At 41.0% G+C, this 20,255-nt stretch overlaps 1 protein-coding gene across 3 annotated transcripts; it reads right to left on the minus strand.

Annotated features, from left to right (window-relative positions):
- Positions 1 to 728: 728 nt before the first annotated feature.
- Positions 729 to 20,197, minus strand: wrap53 (WD repeat containing, antisense to TP53). 3 transcript variants are annotated; one of them, XM_008286212.1, is made up of 11 exons: positions 19,993 to 20,197; positions 18,056 to 18,519; positions 17,731 to 17,914; positions 13,094 to 13,189; positions 12,412 to 12,520; positions 11,533 to 11,621; positions 9,215 to 9,438; positions 6,963 to 7,174; positions 5,199 to 5,302; positions 4,852 to 4,995; positions 729 to 2,347 (listed from the first exon to the last, which is right to left on the minus strand). In XM_008286212.1, exons 2-11 carry the CDS (start codon positions 18,339 to 18,341, stop codon positions 2,122 to 2,124), a joined length of 1,674 nt encoding a protein of 557 aa, XP_008284434.1. In that variant the 5' UTR covers positions 18,342 to 18,519; positions 19,993 to 20,197; the 3' UTR covers positions 729 to 2,121. The 3 variants fall into 3 exon arrangements, with proteins under 3 accessions (XP_008284434.1, XP_008284432.1, XP_008284433.1); XM_008286210.1 differs by having other exon boundaries at positions 17,731 to 17,920; XM_008286211.1 differs by lacking the exon at positions 19,993 to 20,197 and adding an exon at positions 19,809 to 19,862 and having other exon boundaries at positions 17,731 to 17,920.
- Positions 20,198 to 20,255: the final 58 nt, after the last annotated feature.

A 20,255-nucleotide genomic window follows, 5' to 3' on the forward strand; every position in this document is an offset into this window, starting at 1 on the left:
GTGACAGGACATGATTCCACTAAGTTCCATCGACTGAATATGATATAAAAAAGCTCACATCTGAGAACAGAACATGAATCCCAGGGTATCGGCCGCAGATTGAGTTGATTCAACCCCAAGCATCCTTCTGTCATAACCACTTTCTGCCTCTAACAGCCAACAGCAGACACCCAGAGGTGACAAGGAGCTATATATCACTCATCACCACACACACACACACTTCACTCTGCTCGGGCTGAGATTAAGATGAGTCCACACCATCACACAAACAAGTAGCAATCACTACACCACTGGATTATTTATTACACTTGTTTGGCTTTTTTTTTTTTTCTCTTTCTTTCTGTGCCCCCAATTTTCCATCTTGTCGTCTTTCTACCTACTTTCCTCTCCCAAGGCGGAGAAGGTTGCTCAGCAACCGGCACAACACAACAGCGCGCCTCTCCAGCTTGGCTCTCTGCTCGGTGTGCCCCTGTGGTTTCAGACAATCAAATACACGAGTGTGTGTGCATTCATACAGAATGTGTGCGGGAAAGGTGAAAGCTATGAATACTTTCCATCTCATAAGTGAAAGCCAATAGTCCCTTTAGCTTTTAAGAGCTGCCTCTTGGCTCAAGTGTAACATCATCTTGCATTCATTGATGATTTATTACAGGGAATTCCACTCTGAACTGCCTGTAACAGAAAAAACATTGAAAAAAAAAAAAAGAAAAAAAGAGTTAGACCGTGAATCTGTTGAGATATGCTTTTAATTCACTCCAGCTTGAATAAAATCACCAGAAAACCACCTGTTATAGACAGAGCCGTCTATCTAGAGACTTATTTGACATCTTCAAGGCCTGCATGGTTCCTAATGCTTCCTGGTAGAGCGTAAATTTGTGTAGTTTTGTGCAACATTAGCTACAAAATTAGAGCTGCGATTGAATTGGCAACAAATTTGAGTTCCAAGAAGTGAAACCAGCAGAGGCTTTAAAAATTGATAGATTTTTCAGTGTCTAAAGATACAAAGCTTTGGCTGGAGCGTGCTGAGTTTCTGACCCAACCTGCAAAGAGACCCGACAGCAAAGCACACCCAACTAACGGCAACATAAGCACTGAGCAAATCACTGCAGTATTAGCGCAACTATTCGACGTGTTTTGTGCTGCTGCATCACCAATCACACAGGTACAAGTGTAATCTGAGCACAATCTGTAGAAAAAATAAGACACTCGTTTTCCAGGTGCACCCACTAATTAAAGACGGTCACAGATTGGTATGAAGTTACAGTAATCGAGCGAGCTGCTTGGAGAGTATACATTCGAAAATTAGAATCATCGTCACGGCTTTACAAAAATATACATTTGTGGGCATGCACAGAGCGACAACTTGGTGCATCCGATACTTTAAAAAACAAGGTAAAAACAGGAGATCCCCCTCAGTTTACAAAAGCAAAGCTTAAGAACAAATGGCACTTACTGTAACTAGAGCAGTGAGGAATCTCAGGGGCAGCATTACAGCCACGTACACAAACACTCCCACAGACGCAACTCAGACTGGAGGCGCAATCAGTGGATAGATACTGAGCTGCTTCACAACAAGGCTTTCACGTCAACTAAATTCATCCATTTCAGGACGGAGACTCCCTATTAAAATAAGAAAGGTAAACAAAGGAAATTTGGCTCTATATCCACGCTTTACATAACCCACCTCTCATCACCTTTTAAAAACAAAAACCTTCTTGCTTTTAACCATAACCTTGGCAATTTCATTTCACCAAATTGGCATTAAAACCACGTCTAGTCTTCAGACACAGACTGCTGAAGGTCTATTTTGCACTGTCGAGATGTAAAATGTTTCGTAATCCTTTAATTTAACTCAGGAAGTCGGAGTACGGTGTGCATATTGTAAACTTGCGGGTGATATGTTAAGACTTAATTTAATCTGGTCTAAATATACTTTGACTGTGAAAGTGTAGAATGTAAACTGATCCAGTGATGCTTTTTCACCTCAGTACTTCATGTTTCTGCTGGCAAAAAGAATGTGACTGACCCATAATTAGCTGTGTGCACACCAAACATTCCAGAAAGAAATATCACATGGCAAGTGTAACTCAATTTGTGTCGGCTGGCTGAACTAACAGAGCTTCAGGTCTCTGCCGCCACTGTGTTCTGGTCTTGGCTCCCCTCAGCGGCAGGACAGAGCGGTCCGGCCCACCACAGCGTCAGGGCGTTGTCCTGCCGGGCCTCCTGCTGCGACATCACTGCTCCGCTTCCCTCGGTGTCCGAGGCCGAGTCGCCCTCGCTGTCACCGGGCCACGGGAACTGCCGCTGACCGCTGGATGTCGCCAGCAGTGGCATGAAGGGGTGAATACTGTGGAGGGGAAGAAAACGGCAAAAGGGGAAAAGAAAACGATTGAATGTCAAGAGTTCAATGCAAACATTAAATGTGTTTTTGTAGGAATGGCATGACAAGACTGAAATTTCTGGTATTAAGCACTGCAGCAAAGAAAACAAGCGATTCATTTCACCATCCAACTGAGGCTAAAATGTTATTTTTGACATTTTTTACAACACATTTATTACCCTGATATACAAAGAAATCTGACTTTAATTAAAAATCCGTTTCATTTTCAGTGTATCGCCACTTTCTTCTCTTCTACAGAGAATGCACAAACATTAAGTAAATTGCTACTTCAACAAACACTGGATTATACATTCAGAAGATGTAGTTATTTCGCTCTGTTCTCACAAAGCAGCAATATGCTCCACTAAATTGTAACTCTGAAATTAGAAGCTGTTCTCTCACTGAAATGTTTTGGATCATTTGTTTGTCTCTGCGCTGCTTTTGTGAGAAATGATTAGAGGACCCGACTAGCATAACACAGCAGGGCGATCAGGCAGCAAAACAGACTGAACATAACTGAATTATCTCAATTTGACAATTGCGTACTTTCTTCTTTTCACAGTTGTTGTTTTGCTATCTGTTTGTACTAAAGCTCAGTACAATCACTCACCATCAATATGCCTAATAGTTGTAACCAGTGCTCAAAGTGGGCATCACTGATTCACAGTTCCTATGTTTCATTCTGTATTTATTGTAACTTCTTCTCACAAGATGCAGGGACTCCTTTCTGTCCTCTCCATATCAGGTCCTCTGGGCAATTCATAATGTCCCTCAATAAACTGCATTACCCAGGGCGACAGTACGTGATGCTCTGTTCCTGTTCTCACCTGTTCTGTTGGCGGCAACGAAAGGGGAAATTATTGAGGGATTTCGCTGGCGGAGCTGGGTGTCTCTGTATGCAAGCTGCATGGGGCAAATAACTACAACGATAAACTGGATGTTCTTGCTTGCATTGCGTCTCTCTGTAATCCGTCTGTTTGCTAACCTTGTACCTGGGCAGAGCATCTCTGTGTCTTGCCTGCCAGTCACTGCATTCTGTGACTGTGTGCCAGACAAAAGTCAAGAGTTTGATAAACGCCACCGGGCATCGTTATTCATAAACTGCAGGAAACGGGTATACATGTGTGTGACATGCATGAAACAAAACTCAGGCTTACCTTTCTCCCAAGGTCTAGTTACAACAATTGAAAAAAAATAACAACTTGTGAGGACTGGATGATTTACCAGGAATTTAAGCCAAAGCTCACAGTTTTAATTTTTTAAATTTTCTTATTGAGGTTAATCCACTAACTTAAGATCCTATAGAAAACATTACAACAAATAAATAGTGCTAGTTTAGACCCGATTCTGCTCTGTATAGGTGCATGTATTCTTAGACTCACAGATGGAGTTTTGAAGGAGGGAGGATTGTCGTGGGAGCACTGGGGTGTGATGTGTGACTGTGTGGCAAATGGTGTACATGGCCGACTGGTCAAGAAGGAGGGAACTTGAGCAGAATTTTGCTGAGGGCCTTTGGAGGTCATGCCAGGAGGAATACCAGGAATTAAGGGCATCTGGACGTGATAACTTCATTGCACCACATACTAAAGATAGTGTTTCATTAGGGCTGCACGATTAATGACATGTTTTGGCTTCACCTTTGTGGAGCCGTCATACCGCTGCGAATGCACCCCTGAAGCAGCATCTAGTACTTTAGATTTAGGGCAAGTGATGTTTAGTGAGGACAAAGAGTCAGAAAGCAACACAATTAACTTGTTTAACCACCTGAAACAACACAAACTGCAGCATGACGGTCGAAAAGAATAGCATCGCTTATGTTTCCTCACTGAGTCCTCGTCCTTGTCCAGCATCGACTCAGATATCCGGAACAGCGACAGTGTACAGTGTGAATTATGCAGCGTGAAAGTGACAGCAGCAGCTAAGTTGACTTTCTTACAACTTTTGCTTCTAGGAGATGCACCATAAACATGGACCGCTCTTATTCTGATGCACATATTTTTACATTAACAGGAATATAGCACAACATGGAGCTAAAGGTAGTGCTGCTTATTTAAAATGAAAGTGTCATACAAATAATTGTGCCCTAAAATCAATTAATAACAATTAGAATCTCAGTGTTGATCAAAATAAGCATGATTATCATTTTAGTCATAACAGTGCAGTCTCAGTGGACCTAGTCAATTATTTTGTACTCTAACAACCGTAACTGTTGTCTCACTGATTGAATACATTTATGCTGTGAACATTAATAATATGTCCAACTTTTATTCACTGTGGATGTTCATGGTGTATTTTACCGTATTCATAACAAACATGAACTTAATGGGAGTCAGGAAGAGTTCTGTGAATGAAACAACTTTAGTCTGTTACTTTGTCTAACCTAACACTACTGAAACTGAAATCCTAATTTGAGTCAGAGGTCAGTGATGTTTGCAGCCACTGGGATGGATTAGGGTTTTTAGCACTTATACCTGATACCGTTGGTGCAATCCCAGTACGCCTGGAACCTGAGCTGAGGCTGCAGCAGTTCTTCGTTCCCATCTGGAGGAGCTGTATGGGTGTCCCACACTGACACCACTCCCTCTGTGTCTCCACTCAGCAGGTATCTGCCGGACCTACACAAGCACAAAGCATCACAAGTGGACATAAAATACAATGCAGCTGCCAATAGGTCACAGGTAAATGACTGCTAAACCTGTTGGAGAGAAATTTCAATAAAATTCAAGTAGCTCAAGAGACGTGGTGCACAAAATCTGGATGAATGACTCCAAACTGGTCTGTCCTTTAAGACTGTGTCACCACTGTCTTGTCAACTTACTGGTCAAGGTCAAAGTAGATGCGCTGATTAGTGGCCACGTTCCTCTTAAGAGAAAACACAACCTTTCCAGGCTCTCGTAGGTCCCAGCACAGGATTTCTGGATCCTACATGCACACACATACAGACAGGCATGTTTCCATCACTTCAGAGGACATTACATCGAGCATATGTTTCCTGAAGGCCTAACTATTGTGACCTACCTGCACATTCTACTCTGACTGGGGCTGCCACTTACAACTGTTTTAGTTGATTCATCTAAACAATTAATTTTCCTCCAAAAATGAAATAACACTAAATTTAAGCTTGAAATTATATTTTCACAAACTGTATGTATAATGCAGCACAGTATGAACAGAAACAAAGGTTTACAAAGTGCAAAACTGTAGAGCAAACTGGAAACTCCAACAAGATAAAATCAATGAAAAAGGAGAGATTATTTTATAAGTCAGTAGTGAAACTCCAAAAGAAATCCAAGCTTCTGTCAAACAAAGTGAAAACGTTCCGTCTTTATATAAACGTGCAACGTGAACATAGTGGATATTTGATCAGTTTTTCCTTAATGTGTACTTGTCCTCTGACTTTCATAGCAGCTTCAAATTCTATGAAAATACAGTGGAAGCCACAGCACAGCCGTCATCGTGTTTAACTCGTGTGTACGATGAGACTGTCAGAAAATGTTACAGTTGTAAAACTGGGATTTTAGCCGCAGCTTGGACGTGGCTGCTGGTTAACATGTATTCTCAGCGGGACTTGTTTCAGTCTGTATTTCATGCTCGTTCCGTTGTCTGACAGCAGTAACAGAAAAATATGTAAATGAGAGCAGATTTATTAGGATTTCGGCTGTATTAAAATACAGTACATGTGAGCTTAGACAGCAGGAAAGAAGCACATGCACAAAGTACAAACCACTGTTAAAATTAAATGCTCTCTAAAAATTTGAACTTGTCCCATTCTTCCAAAGCCTTAAGTCTTTGGAAACTTTTACACTTAACCGAACATGACTTTGCTGTCTCCAGCATTGTCTGAAACTGTAGCACAAACTGCAGCTGACTAATGACAGGAGCCAAAAACAACGGATGTCATACTGCAGCAATTGCATACTTTAAGAAAAAGAAGTACAGCCTTTTTACTGAGAAAGATTACTTCAGTATGACTTCATATTTACCGTCAGATATACCATTTACTTACTGGTATTAACCTGATCGTTTGTTTTCTCAAAGACCTGCAATGTGCCCTATCGCGAGTTGGTAGCGTGACTTTCACAATGAGAGTAACTTTTTAGATATTGGAACAGTGAGCTTGTCAATATTTAATCTTCACAGAGTGTAACAAAAATGAATGGAGGGCAGTTATAAGTACAGAGGCTGATGTAGGTTGGTTTCAATGTAATTCATACTGAATGTATTGCGGGCCTTAAATTATTGGCCAATAATTATATTTGCAAAAATAATTACTTGTTCATTGACTCTGAAAAAAACTATTCAGAAATAGCAAAAAAAAAGAAAAGAAAGAAAGAAAAAAATGCAATGCAGGTGCATGTTTAAGCTATTGTGACATGGAAGCTCTGCAACACCTTTATGAAAACATAGTGGATCCTGTAGCTTTGCCATCTTAAAAAGCTGTTGTGCAAAACCCTGATAATGCTTACCACACAAAACCCACAAATACTGTGTGCGCAATCATTCAAACAAAGCAGTCTTATTACCTTCAGGTCTCCTCTCGGCATGCTGCTGCTTGTAACTGTGTATGTGTGTGTGTTCACACCTTGCGCCCGCCGGTGTACAGGTAGTTGCCATCAGGGGAGAAGAGCAGATGGGTGAGGCCTCCGTGGTGGCGGGTCGGCAGCAGAGCCAGCAGGGTGCCGTCTTGGCAGGAGTAGAGGCCAGCGCAGCGGGAGTAAGAGCCACAGGCGTAAACAGACTGGCAGGGGCTGAAGCCAAAGCAGGAGATGATGCCACTCTGGCCTTGCTTTTTCACTGCAGTGAGGACAAGAGAGTGGCATTTGGCGGTGCTTTCAGCCTTTTATAGTTCACAAGACACAATTTCCATTCATTTGTACTCAAAGTTGACTTTCTGGCAGCTCCGAAATTCATGATTACATCTCTAAGAGGAACATCTTTCGTAACAGTGCACATATGAACTCAAATTTGGATAATCTGTTTCTATGTTTTGATAACTACTTTCCAAATCATCCTCCTTTTCGCTTTTTAAAAAAAGTCTTACGGCATGTTTTTGGCACCAAAAAGCAGGCATGAGGGTTTGGCATAGTCATCACACGTATCACATAACCCGTTGTTGAGACTGAATACAGTTCTCACAATTTGAAGTTCTTCGTTATCATGCAGAGTTAATGGATGCAAACACAGGTAACTATAGATACCAATGAACTATTGGAACAAGATGTGAATTGCCAACAATGCCTGGCTGAAAAAACACCCCAGAACGAATTAAAATAAATACTTATTTCAAGCATTTGTTGCCAGGTTTGTTGCTGTCTGTATAAAATCAGGAAATATATGAAAACGCAACCTTTCACTTGAAAAATAAAGCTATTTGTTGATTATATCTTGACGGTTTAGAATATTCAGTCCATTAACTACAAAAAAAAAAATACTGATTCAGTTCATTTCAAAACACTAAAAACAAAACCTTTCAGTGAACTGAAGATGTTTGAAATGTATGACAACGATAAGGGATTCATCACAGTAAACACTGAGTTCTCTTTAGTTTTCATCAGAAGTACACAATAAAAACTCTCCTTGCCAGTTTGTTCAAGGAGACTTCAGCCTGCGAGATGTGACAGCCAGCTGTCAAACAGCAGCTAATTGAAAAAAGACGCAACTGCCTTCACATTATGCTTTTCACAATGTCTCTGTTTACTTATTGTTTGTCAGGGGCTTTGATTTTCGGAGAATATCGTTTGTGAATGCAACTCATTTTGTAAACTGTTCATTAACTGTTTGGAGTGTCCTTCAACAACTGTTTTCCAAACAGTTCCTGCTCTCAAACAGCAAAACATACTTTACATAAGTCATAATTTATTATTTGTTAGAATTAATTTTGCATATAACTAGTATCATTAGTCATCATCGAAGAGGCATTAGTACTCAGCAACGTGGGAGCAGCTTAAACGGCTATTAAGATCTGAAGTAAAGGAACCGCAACCCATATGTCTTTAAGATGACATACTTGTTTTTAAAAGAACACATGATTTGTAGTCAATCAGCTAAAACACTCAAAATCGCAGTTCATTTGCACATTGTGTCAAACGCAAAAACATCCTTTTCTTGAATACAAATTGCAGCTTTTATCCCAACTATAGTCTGCATGAGTCCTTAAAAGCTCATTTCCCATCCGTTGTTTCTGGCATTATGTAGTTTTCAGTAATTTCAAGTCAGGATTATTTATCTATATTTCTGTATTTCAATGCCAAATCCGAACAGTCTTCGTCTACTTCATATTGTTGTCTAAAAAAACAAATCGATGTCATCCGAAACTGTATTACAGAGACACACAGTGTTTTAAATTTATTACAGTCATTACAGCAGCTCTAAAAAACAGACAAAACCTCCTCAGATCTTTGTCCTTCCCTACCTCCCCTTCTGCAGCCTCAAAAATGGTTAGATTTGTGCTTTTCCATGTGATGATCATGCTCTGACTGCATGTCAGTCATTTTTATCTAGTATAGAACATAAATATTAAATCTCATAGTACCAAACACTTGAGCATGAAGTCATCTATTGTATTTCTGACTTTAAACATTATCTTTTTTTTTAGGAAGAGTTGCATTTACGGTTGCAGACCACACAAGTAACCTCAATACACTGGCATTTTAAAAAGCACTAATTGAAACAGAAACAGAAAACCCTTTGTGAAGTAATGAGGAAGAACTTAACGGATAAGATCATGAAAAACCTTAATGATAAAAGAAAGAATGTGTGAGATGTGGCAAACAGTACGCCAGTTGGTAGGATAAGGTTGACCGTGACAGGATGCGACACGATGTGATAACTGACCTACAGTGGGCCGCTCTTCACAGTCTCTTCCAGGACGCTCAGTGTAGAAAACCCTGACTGTTTTGTCAAAGCCGCAGTAGAGCTGTGCTCCATCTGGCGAGAAGCAGAGGGAATGAGCTGCTGTCAGCTCATCCAGGTGATTGTAGGGTCGGAAACTGGCTCGCACCTCGCCATAAAACGCATCCCACACATGCACTGGGTTGTCACGGCTACTGCTGGCGAGACTGTGGAAGAGGGGTGAGAGGCCAGATGAAAATATTGGCTAACAGGAAAAGAGAGAGAATTATTAAAACATATGTGAGAAAGAACTGAGACAGCAAGAAGTATAAACCAAATGATGCAAATGACTAAAAAAAGGGTTAATCAATATTTTAAGTGCTGAACTGTCCCTTGGGACTTTTGTTTTTCCAAAACTAGCAATTAACAAGAGTTACTTTGGCGTTACACCACATATGAACATATTCAGTGTGCTTTGAAGGAACATGGTATGACAGTCAAAAGAAAAACTAGTGTGATAAAATAGTTTTCCTGAAATAAATCAAACAGGCTGCTTACATCTTTCTGAGATATATTTGTTGTGTATGATCAAAAAACTTTTGGATTCATTTTCTAGCTTCTAACATCTACTGCAGCACATCCACGTGAATACATCAAAACAGATACACAGCGCTGTGCTATGCCTCATTATGAAGACAAGACGGCAGCACGTTCTTATTGATTCAAATCAGGGCCAAAGATTGAGCCATGCCTTTTTAACTCTAATTATTGGGAGCTGAACAAATGCTGAAACATCACTGCAGCTCAATTAGACAAAGGAAATTAGCCCCTACCGCTGCTGCCGTGTTCTGTTATGGCCCCTCTGAGCCACGGCTTTATTCCAGAGCAGGGAAATGCCCAATTATAATGCTAGACTGCTGCTAGCTTGGAGCAATGCCTAGAACTCAGTGCAACTTAACCGAGCCATAACAGGGGCCCTTATTCCCTCTCTACAGGAGGGGCATCAACAACACACAGCTTTTGGCAGACAGAGAGTTCAAGGAGCGCAGGGGGAGGACTGTGAAACAAAATGACGATGTGAAAAGAGGGAGAGAAGGCGGCAGGCGGGAGACAGAACAGGTTTGCTATAGATGTTGGTAATAATCAACCACAGTCTTTCATCTGGCTGCCACAGCACTTAACGGTGTACTCTGTCTGACCACCTTGCTGTGCACTGCAGGAGCTCCCCTCTGAAAGGTGGCACTGATCTGAAGAAGATCAAGGGTGTTTGCTGTCAGCTCCTATTGACACCCTCGATCTCATGACAGGCAGGTCTTTGCATGGCTTTGGCATTTACACGCAGCGCTCTGAAGCGGTTCATTATCCACGAGACATTTGTTGATCATTTCGCTGTTTACACAACTCTCCTGTCCTGATGTCCAGCTCCTGACCCCCACCCTCCTCCTCCTCCACACAGTCAAGGCTGTTTGCTGTTAGGATGGAGCAGTGCCAACGCTGGGCCTTGATCAGAGGGAACTGCCGGAGGGTGGAGGTTGTAACTGGAGGATGATGGGAGCTGGGGGAGGAGGAGTGCAAGCAGTGAAAACTGTTGGCAACATGACCTTAGCTCGTTAGCATGGCCCTACCTCTCTTACCACAGACGATCAGCATTCACCACACCGACGGCTGGGTGTTGCTGATGCTGGCTTCACTTCACAGCGTACCCACCATAACACAGTGATGTCATAATTACCACAATGTAAAAACCTGTGAGGGTGCGCGCCTGCACACACAAGCCGAGAAAGGAGATGAAAAGGAAAGCCTCAAGTCAGGGAATCATAACGCCCTTTAGGTGTTGTCTGGACTCTGGAGTGTTGTTAGTGGGCTGAATAATGCTGAAACACATCGTGGGCCTTAAACAGCCGAGCGGATTGCGACAGAAGCAGACGAGACGAAGGCCAACTCTTCACTCATAATGAGAGACATCAGAAAGCTTTTAAAGCTTCTCGCCACTCCGTCAGCCAGCTCCCATGATGAGCGCAAACCATTGGGATCAAAGAATGAGTCAGAGGCATAAAACAATATCTTCTACATTCGGACACTCTATTAGACATGCTTAAGCGCACACACAAAAAAAAATCACACATTCAACACTAATCCCAATCTAAGCATCTGAGATGTAAATTAAAAACCAACTGACACAAGCTTCAATATACAACATGGTGCCTTTTCTGTGTATACCTTATTCACCATCGGCCATGTTAACTGTAAACATTTCATCTATCAGGTTGCTATGGGCTGAGGTTTAGGTAATTGCTTGGCAAAGATCAGGTTTAACTCACAAGCATGTGTCTGGCTCCAATGAGTTCATCTTGGGGTACCAGCAGTAGTCGTAGATGGTGTCTCCTTCAGCCATCCTCAGCACTGGACTCTGCCACCAGATAACAGAAAGGAAACATTTATTCAGGTATACAAGAGAGTGAAACCCACAGTATTAAAAAACGTAGGTAAAATGGCTTATAGGATCCATCAGTGCTGAAGCGGATACTAAATAGGTGGCTAGAAGGCAATAAAACAGGCTTTTCTTTGCAGTAAAATTAAATTTCAAAAGCCAGTGGCGACTTGTGAGAAACAGAGCAATCAACGCTCAATTTTCTACCCTTATCACAAAGGCTGTGAGATCTCTGTAATGGAAGAAAATGGATTATATTTCAATTATTTTTGCTCAGTGATCCCAATCTACCAGCTTGTAATACAATTACGGGATTGGCTCGCCACTTGATACGTCCCAAAACCCAAAAGACAGACTGTCTATTTTATTCTAACTGATAAATGCTAAGTAATACATTTTCTCAAGCAGTTGCCACAAAAACATTCTCGTTTGCTTTTCGAAGTTTATTTTAACCCAACACACATGCAGGAATTGCGTTCGACAGCATGTTGTATAAAAAGTTAAACCACATACACGACAGGTTGAAGCTGAAAACGTCACATTTCTCAATAGCTGGTTAACAAGGCAGGAATAGATTTGATTGGAACTCACCTCTATAATTAATAGCTCCTGTATAACTGTGTTTCTCTTTAGAACTGAATTAAAATCCAACTTTAAAAAAACAATATTTCAACTGATATACTGTCAAAACATTTATTTTGTTTGTCATTTCAGAAATATATGCTGCTTTTTCTGTCCAGGAGAACCCCGGAGCTATCTGTGTGCTCACCATCTCAGGAAGCACATCCCAGTTGTAGCTGTAAATCTCTGGAGGGAGGTTGTACACACGGAGAACATTGTCTGCACTGTTGGTCAGGATACAAGAACCATCAGGGGCCCTGGGTTTAGGAGAAGAAGGGGAAGGATGAGAAAGAGATGACGGTGCATTGACCGCTTTGAAGTGAAAACATAATGTACTCTGATTTGTTTCATGATGGAGCTGCAGTACAGGAACATGGAACAGAACAGGAATATGAAAATTTCACACTCAAATGACATCTATGGGGCTCTGACCTACACCAGGGACTAAATTAAATATATGCAGCTGCACTTTAGTGACCAGACAGCTTGTGCGGTAACATTTAAAGCATTTAACATTGTTTACCCAAATGAGATAGATTTTATCTTGACCACAAAATCAAGATATCTCTATACCTGAGAAGAGTAAGATATCAAAAATCAGCCTCTGTCTTCAGTTGAAAATCTAGCAGAAGTATTTTCTCACGAATCTGGCACTAAATGTAAAATGCACCACAGGTTTCCTTGTAGTGGACCTATTTGTTTATTCATTTATGTTGGAAAAATCTGTACAATGGTTCACAATATATGTGACAACTTCACACCTTCAAAAAAATGTTCATTGTGTTTTTTTGTATCACATCATTATCATTACTATAAAATAAAGAGATTACCATTTGCAGCCTTTAAGGTAATTCTCTGGAAAGTTGGAGTACTCAGTCCAGGAACCAGTCAGCATCTGGGGGTTCTGGGTAAAATCCAATCCAAGCCTGGAGACAGAATGGAGAAAAAAACAGAAGTCCTCAGTCAAAGACTTTAAAAGAGATGAACAAATTATCTGCACCGCAAGCTCATTCATTCTGTTTAAAATGAAATCTTCCATTTCATTAGCGTTGAGAACACAAAGGTGTCTAATTAAAAACAAACAAAAACTTACCTTGGTTTAATTAAGGTAAATTTCCTATCCTGGGACAAATATGTCACAGTACATAAACCACTGTGTGAACTTGCTCAAAGCTCAAGAGGAAAATTAATGGTGAGTTATACCACTTCACTTGCAAGTACTGAGTTGCTCCATTTAAACACACTGTCACTACACAGTGGAGTGGTTTGTTAATTACATTTCACACTTCTGCAGGTGAATTTAAAGCCCCTTTCAGACATGCACTACTTTCCATTAATCTGACAACATCCAACGGTGCCAGCTTTGTGAACAAGCACCTGGTCACTTCTCCGTAAAAGCTGGCATGAGAATGTTACCATCTTCTTTATCTTGGACCAAGTAACAATAAGGCAACACTTTCAACACATTAGCAGACTGTTAAAAGTTAAACTGTCCCTGTTGTAGGTATGTCTGAATGATAGAATGCCGTCATATTACCAGATTTATAAAGGCTGAAATGTGACATATCCCAAGTCTAAAAAGGTTTTACCGTTTTTTGGGGGGTTTTTTTCCCCATTGTAAATATTAACAGTGTTAAATATTTCAACTCGTTAACATTGTGGTGATTTTCACTGTCCCACTTTAAGATGAGTGCTATTACACAATGTGCCAAGGAAGCACAGTAGCATCATTACACATTGAAAATCTTATCAGAACATTTAAATTACAACTGTAACGTTAACTATATGAGCCCCTGGCTGTTTTCAGGATAATCTCGCTTCACTTTAAAGCTTTTATCTTGGTCACTATATGGGTAAGCCACATATGCTGCATCTTTTCTTTTTTTAACAGTCTTAGCTGTCCAGCTCTTTCATCTTTTGATACAATAAGAATTACATATTTGCCTTTGTATCAATGATTGCATTGCACAGATATTAACATATCAAGGCAATAACGTATCGATGCAATGCCGAGTTCATGAATAATTCAAACAAGACTAATGTTGTGGAAATGGACACACGGCTCACGTGTTGCGATTATGAATAAATCAAGCTAAGTCATGCAGTTATGTTCGATATGTGCAACACCTTTTTGCAATAAATACTTATAGTGGTATGAAAACGTTTGGGCACTCCTGACAATTTCCATTATTTCCATTTATAAGTCACTGGGCGTTTGGATCAGCAACTTCATTTTGAGCTATCAAACAACTGATAGACACGGTAATATTTCAGTAGCAAAACAACGTTTATTGGACAAACAGAAGATGTGCAATATGCCTCAAAACAAAATTAGACAGGTGCAAAAATGTGGGCACCCCAACAGAAAAAAAATCACAATATTTAGTAGAGCCTCCTTTTGCAAAAATAACAGCTTCTAGACGCTTCCTATAGCCTGTAATGAGTGTCTGGATTCTGGATGGAGGTATTTTGGACCATTCCTCCTGACAAAACATCTCCAGTTCAGTTAAGTTTGATGGTTGCAGAGTCGGACAGCCCGCTTCAAATCATCCCACAGATTTTCAGTGATATTCAGGTCTGGGAACTGGGATGGCCATCCTAGAACATGTACTTGCTCCCTTGCATGAATGCCAGAGTAGATTTTAAGCAGTGTTTTGGGTCATTGTCTTGTTGAAATATCCAGCCCCAGCATAACTTCAACTTTGTGACTAGATTGTTGAACATTATTCTCAAGAATCTGCTGATATTGAGTGGAATCCATGCGACCCTCAACTTGAACAAGATTCCCAGTACCAGGACTTATTCTTTATTTTTATTCACCCTCTTAATATTGTTTCGGTGTGGAACAGGTACACAAAGCATTTCACTGCGCATGATATCGTGTATGACTGTGTTTGTGACCAATAAAGGCCTTGAATCTTGAATCACAGCCTGATGGATCCTTCACCAAATTTGACTGTGGGTAGCAACTGTTTTTCTTGGAATGCTGTGTTCTTTCACCTCCATGCATAATGCCCCTTGTTATGACCAAATAACTCAATCTTTGTTTCATCAGTCCACAGCACCTTATACCAAAATGAAGCTGGCTTGTTCAAATGTGCTTTTGCATACCTCAAGTGATTCTGTTTGTGGTGTGTGTGCAGAAAAGGCTTCTTCTGCATCACTCTCCCATACAGCATCTCCTTGTGCAAAGTGTGCTGAACTGTTGAACGATACACAGTGACACCATCTGCAGCAAGATGATGTTGTAGTTCTTTGGTAGTGGTCTGTGGGTTGTCTTTAACCTTTCTCACCATCCTTCACCTTTGCCTCTCTGATATTTTTCGTGGCCTGCCACTTCTGGCCTTAGCAAGAATTGTGTTTGTGGTCTTCCATTTCTTCACTATGTTCCTCACAGTTGAAACTGACAGCTGAAATCTCTGAGACAGCTTTTTGTAGCCTTCCCCTAAACCATGATGTTGAACAATCTTTTCTTTCAGGTCATTCGAGAGTTGTTTTGAGGCCCCCATGTTGCCACTCTTCACAGGGGCTTCAAAAAGAAACAACATGCAACTGGCTACCTTAATTACCTTTTCTCATGATTGGCTGCACATGTCTATGAAGCTGAAGGCTTGATGAGCTCACCAAGCCAATTTTGTGTGTCCAATTAACCAGTGCTAAGTAGTTACAGGTATTCAAATAAAGAAAATTGCAATGGTTTTGAAAATGTTGCACCTGTCTAATTTTGTTTTGATGCATATTGCACATCTTCTGTTTGTCCAATAAACCTAGTTTCACTACTGAAATATTACTGTGTCCATCAGTTTTTTGATAGATCAAAATGAAGTTGCTGATCCAAACAAACAATGATTTATAAATGGAAATAATAGAAACTGTCAGGGGTGCCCAAACCGAGAGCAATTCAAACAAGACAAGGGAATGTGAAAATTTGGACACAAGGAGAATCTGAGGGATATGTTGCTTGTACACATTTTAAAAATTTAGACCAAGCATGTGTACTTTTTTTTTTAAACATGTTTTGTTTGTTTGAAGGTAGACAGTCTTGCTCATTGCTGTTAGGCACAGTTGACTGTATCAGATTGAACAGTCATCACTTTACTTCTTATAGCATCAGTTGTCACTTGTGGACAGCCTGCAAAGTTTACTTGTTTGCTCACACTTGATGTGATGCCAGATTGTAGACATTTTAATTCACTGGATTAAGGTGAATGGGTTGTCGTACTTTTTGCTTTCAGCACATCTAAAACATAGACTGTATAAAAGATGGACGTAGCTACCATGACGTCACCCATTGATTTGTGCACTGAGAACATGAAGCCAGGGTTTTGCTACTTCCTGGTTGACATCTTGGATTTTTGGAGCCAGTGACGCAAAAATCGTCGGAGGGGGGCGGAGCCATAGGAGGAGATTGATCAGACGGATTGAGAGGCAGGCCCCTCTCTGCCCGCCCTTCTGCTTGCTTCGTCTGTATGGTCACTGCCGACTGTCAATCAAGCCAGCCACGCCCCTTGCCCCGCAAAATTTTGACGATTTTTTAAAAATTCAGTATTGATTTATTTTCAGATTGGCCACCTGATCTCTGGACTTGATTATGAAAACTAATAAGAAAAAATCCTGAGCTGTAGGAATGCGGTATTTTGTGATCTGTGATCACTTCTTTTCCAATTCAAGTCAATGGGAGCCAGGGCTTTTTGGAGCCAGCAGCTGGCGGACGGAGGTTTTTGACACTGCAGGATTGGCTTCATTTTTCAGGGCCGGTTGCTACGTCCATCTTTTATACAGTCTATGATATAAAACTGCAGTTATCAAGCCTGCTATGATAACATAGTTTGCTTTGTGCTCTTGAGTGTGCACTGAGAAGCAGTGATCCTGTTGAAAAGATCAAACAGTGAGTGTCACAATTCTGAGTATGTTATTTCAGTGTTCCAAATTTCAAAGATTTGAATTTAAACTCCATTTCTGACTAAATCTTTGAAGAGTAGGGATTCTGTTAGTGCTCTATTTTGTACAGTGTGTTCAGTAAGGACAAATTTTGCTGACATATACGAAGAGAAATTCTTTTGTATGTGAAAGAGATCATGTCAAGTCAAAAAATAACTAACTTTGACCTGATGGGGGCACTCTCTCTTGGCAAAACTAACAATGGCTGAAAATAACAGGATTTTTAAGTTGATTTTAAAGACGATTTAACAGAAGTACAAGTTCCATTTACACAGTAAGGTGCAAAAGATAAACTTCAACAAGTTTGTGAAAGAGTTCACGTTTTAATTATTTCTTGACCAAGCTTTCACTTACTCGACTCTCTTGCTCTACAGTACATGCATCAAAGCCTCTTTCTCTATTTTGCAAACATGTGTTTAAAATTAACCCTGCTTGAAACAGCTCACTTAATGTGTCTATCATGTCTTTACTTAACCTGAGTTATGCCGGCCCTCGGTTTAAAAATAAACCTGCTTCCCCCACTTACTGTTGTCCGTCACTGGGGCTGTCTGCAGATCCGTTACCGTTGTGCTCCTCCTCTGGTTTCGTCTCTCCTTCTAAGGAGCCATCATGCCCTTGATCTCCGTTCTGATGACATTCTTCGTCACCTTCCCCACTGACTGTTACCTCTTCCCCTTTTCGACTTTCCTCCTTACATTGCAGTAGTTCCCCTGTTCCTAGCAACACAAAGCAAAATTCATGAAATATTACTGCAATCTTATTCTGTCAGACACTCAAACTCTTGAATGAACATTTTTCCCCTTTCAGGAATTTTATTTGATACATGCAACCTCATGGAAACAATACACTACTTTGCTCTGGTGGGGTTGGGTTTTCCTGCAGCAAGTCCGCCTGTGCTGGCATTTCTTCATGCAGTTTAATGGGCTTCATAGCCTGTTCCAGCCCCTGTTGCCCTTCGCTCATCCTGGGCCGCTTGGCAGATGGTGGGTTCCCATCCTCAGAGGTCTCCCGTACTTCTAGGTTCTCACCTTTAGGTAGTAAAGGTGGGGCCTGTTGAGGAGGCTCATTATCAGCTTCCGAGTCTTGCCCTGCACCTGCAACACCTCCGCTTTCACCACCTCCAGCTGAGTCAGACATCTCTCTTTGTTTATCAATCTCTCCTGTCAAGCTCTCCTCCAGTCAGCGTTTAAGTGCCTTGTGTCCAGCGAGTGGCTGTCAGACGTGGGTGAGGTAAGTGCTACTAGGATAGTGCTTCCTCCTGCAGTGTGGATGTTTGAGTCTGTTGGGGTACGAGGACATCACAGCACCCACCAGCCTAGGAAAAACAAATAAGCAGGTAAAGATGAAGACAGGGGGGGCAGAGAGGTGCAATATGTGGCAAGGTTTAGAATAGAACAGAATACTTCTTGTTGATTCCCCACTGGGGAAAATTTACACGCCACAGCAGCATCCAAAAATATAGAAAGTACAGGAAAACAACATTAATGAAGTAATATGCATCCTGGTGTCTGCACACAGCGTTGGCAAGGTATGTTGAGTCAAATTTCTCTCATTTAACCAGATCAGATTACCACTGTAAATTATGCTGTACAGCTAACCTTCTGTGAAAGAGGTTCTGTTCAGAGTTAGTGAACTGTAAGAAACGGCAACCTTTCAATAAATCTTTTTCCTAACAATTCTGAATGAACAATAAAGATTCTCAGTTGAGGGAATGAGTTATATCTTCAAACCTGTTGAGATCTACGTTAGTAACACTGCTGAACAAATCTGGGCAGGTCCAGTAGCACAAACTGTATGTGTCCCTATTTGCTGCCAAGTCAATTTTGTACTGGAGTATTGCAGCTAATAGAACATAGATAAAAAAAAATTGATGAGTAAATTGGTATTTATCACAGAGAACATGCAGTCAACATTAATTTCACTTTTGGTCAAAAGTAAACTGGCTTCCGCTTATTCTTCGTTATGGGACAGTATCAGACCTAAATGCACATATTGAGTATGTTTAAATGAATGGAGGTGAAAGCTGAAGAGCTACAACATGCTGCTGTCAGAATACACTGAAAGGTTAAATACATAAATTACCGAGCACTGACTGAAAGTTTTCAACCAGCATTCCTCTCTTGCGTTATTTATAGTTACAGAGCATTACAACAATCTCCTCTACTGACTGAGCTGGACAGACAGTTTTGTGCAGAAGAAAATTCAAATGAAACGCTAAATGAACCCTCGGAGCTTTAAAAATAATATCAAGGATGTCTGTGTTCATAAAACAGGCGACGAAAAAGGTTTTAGAGTTACGTTGAGCTAGCTTACACAAAAGAAGCCTGGCTATGTCAAACTTGCTTCGTAGTACACCCCTCTGAGCAGGATGTGACACCAATAATAAACACACGTACTTGTTGAACAATGTAGCAGCATTAGAGCACTTCTACTAAACCTTCACACGTTTGTCAATTAAGACTAAAATAAATAAACGTGGGAGAAACACATTACTGTCGACAAACTGCTCTAGCAGACACCTGTGGCTAGTCGTGACGTTCCAGCCACTCAAAACTAGCATTCACGTCAACTCCACTAAGTTAAAGCTCCAAAAACACAATTTACCTGACAAAACCGTACACAGTTCACTCCATGTATGTCGTGCTGCCGCTAAAGAGTTCGAGTAATGATGGCAAAGCAGGTAAACTGTCTCCGTTTCGTTAAACTGCTTGTTTACAACGGAGACAACAAGCAGCTCACTCGAGCTCATGTTAGCATTAGCTTATGCTAGCAGTCTGATGCTACGTACCTGCAGTGTGGCTTGCCCGGCCTTTGGTTCTGTTTGCGGTTTGGTTACAAACACTTCTCTCCTCGGCGGTGTCAAAGTTTCCCCCAAGGCCGGAGAAACCGACTGACGCGCAAAACGAATCCTTCTGCTTTGGGACTGTGTGTTTCTACTCACCAGCTCATTACGAGAAGTTGTAAACACAGTAGGCGGCCATGTGTTTCAAACTATCGCGAGAGTTCCGTTGATAACGTTCACATGTGCTCATGGAGGGTTGATTCTGAAAG

The sequence above is a fragment of the Stegastes partitus genome, unplaced genomic scaffold (assembly GCF_000690725.1).
Source record: "Stegastes partitus isolate 25-593 unplaced genomic scaffold, Stegastes_partitus-1.0.2 Scaffold442, whole genome shotgun sequence".
In the NCBI taxonomy this organism is placed as follows: domain Eukaryota; kingdom Metazoa; phylum Chordata; class Actinopteri; family Pomacentridae; genus Stegastes; species Stegastes partitus.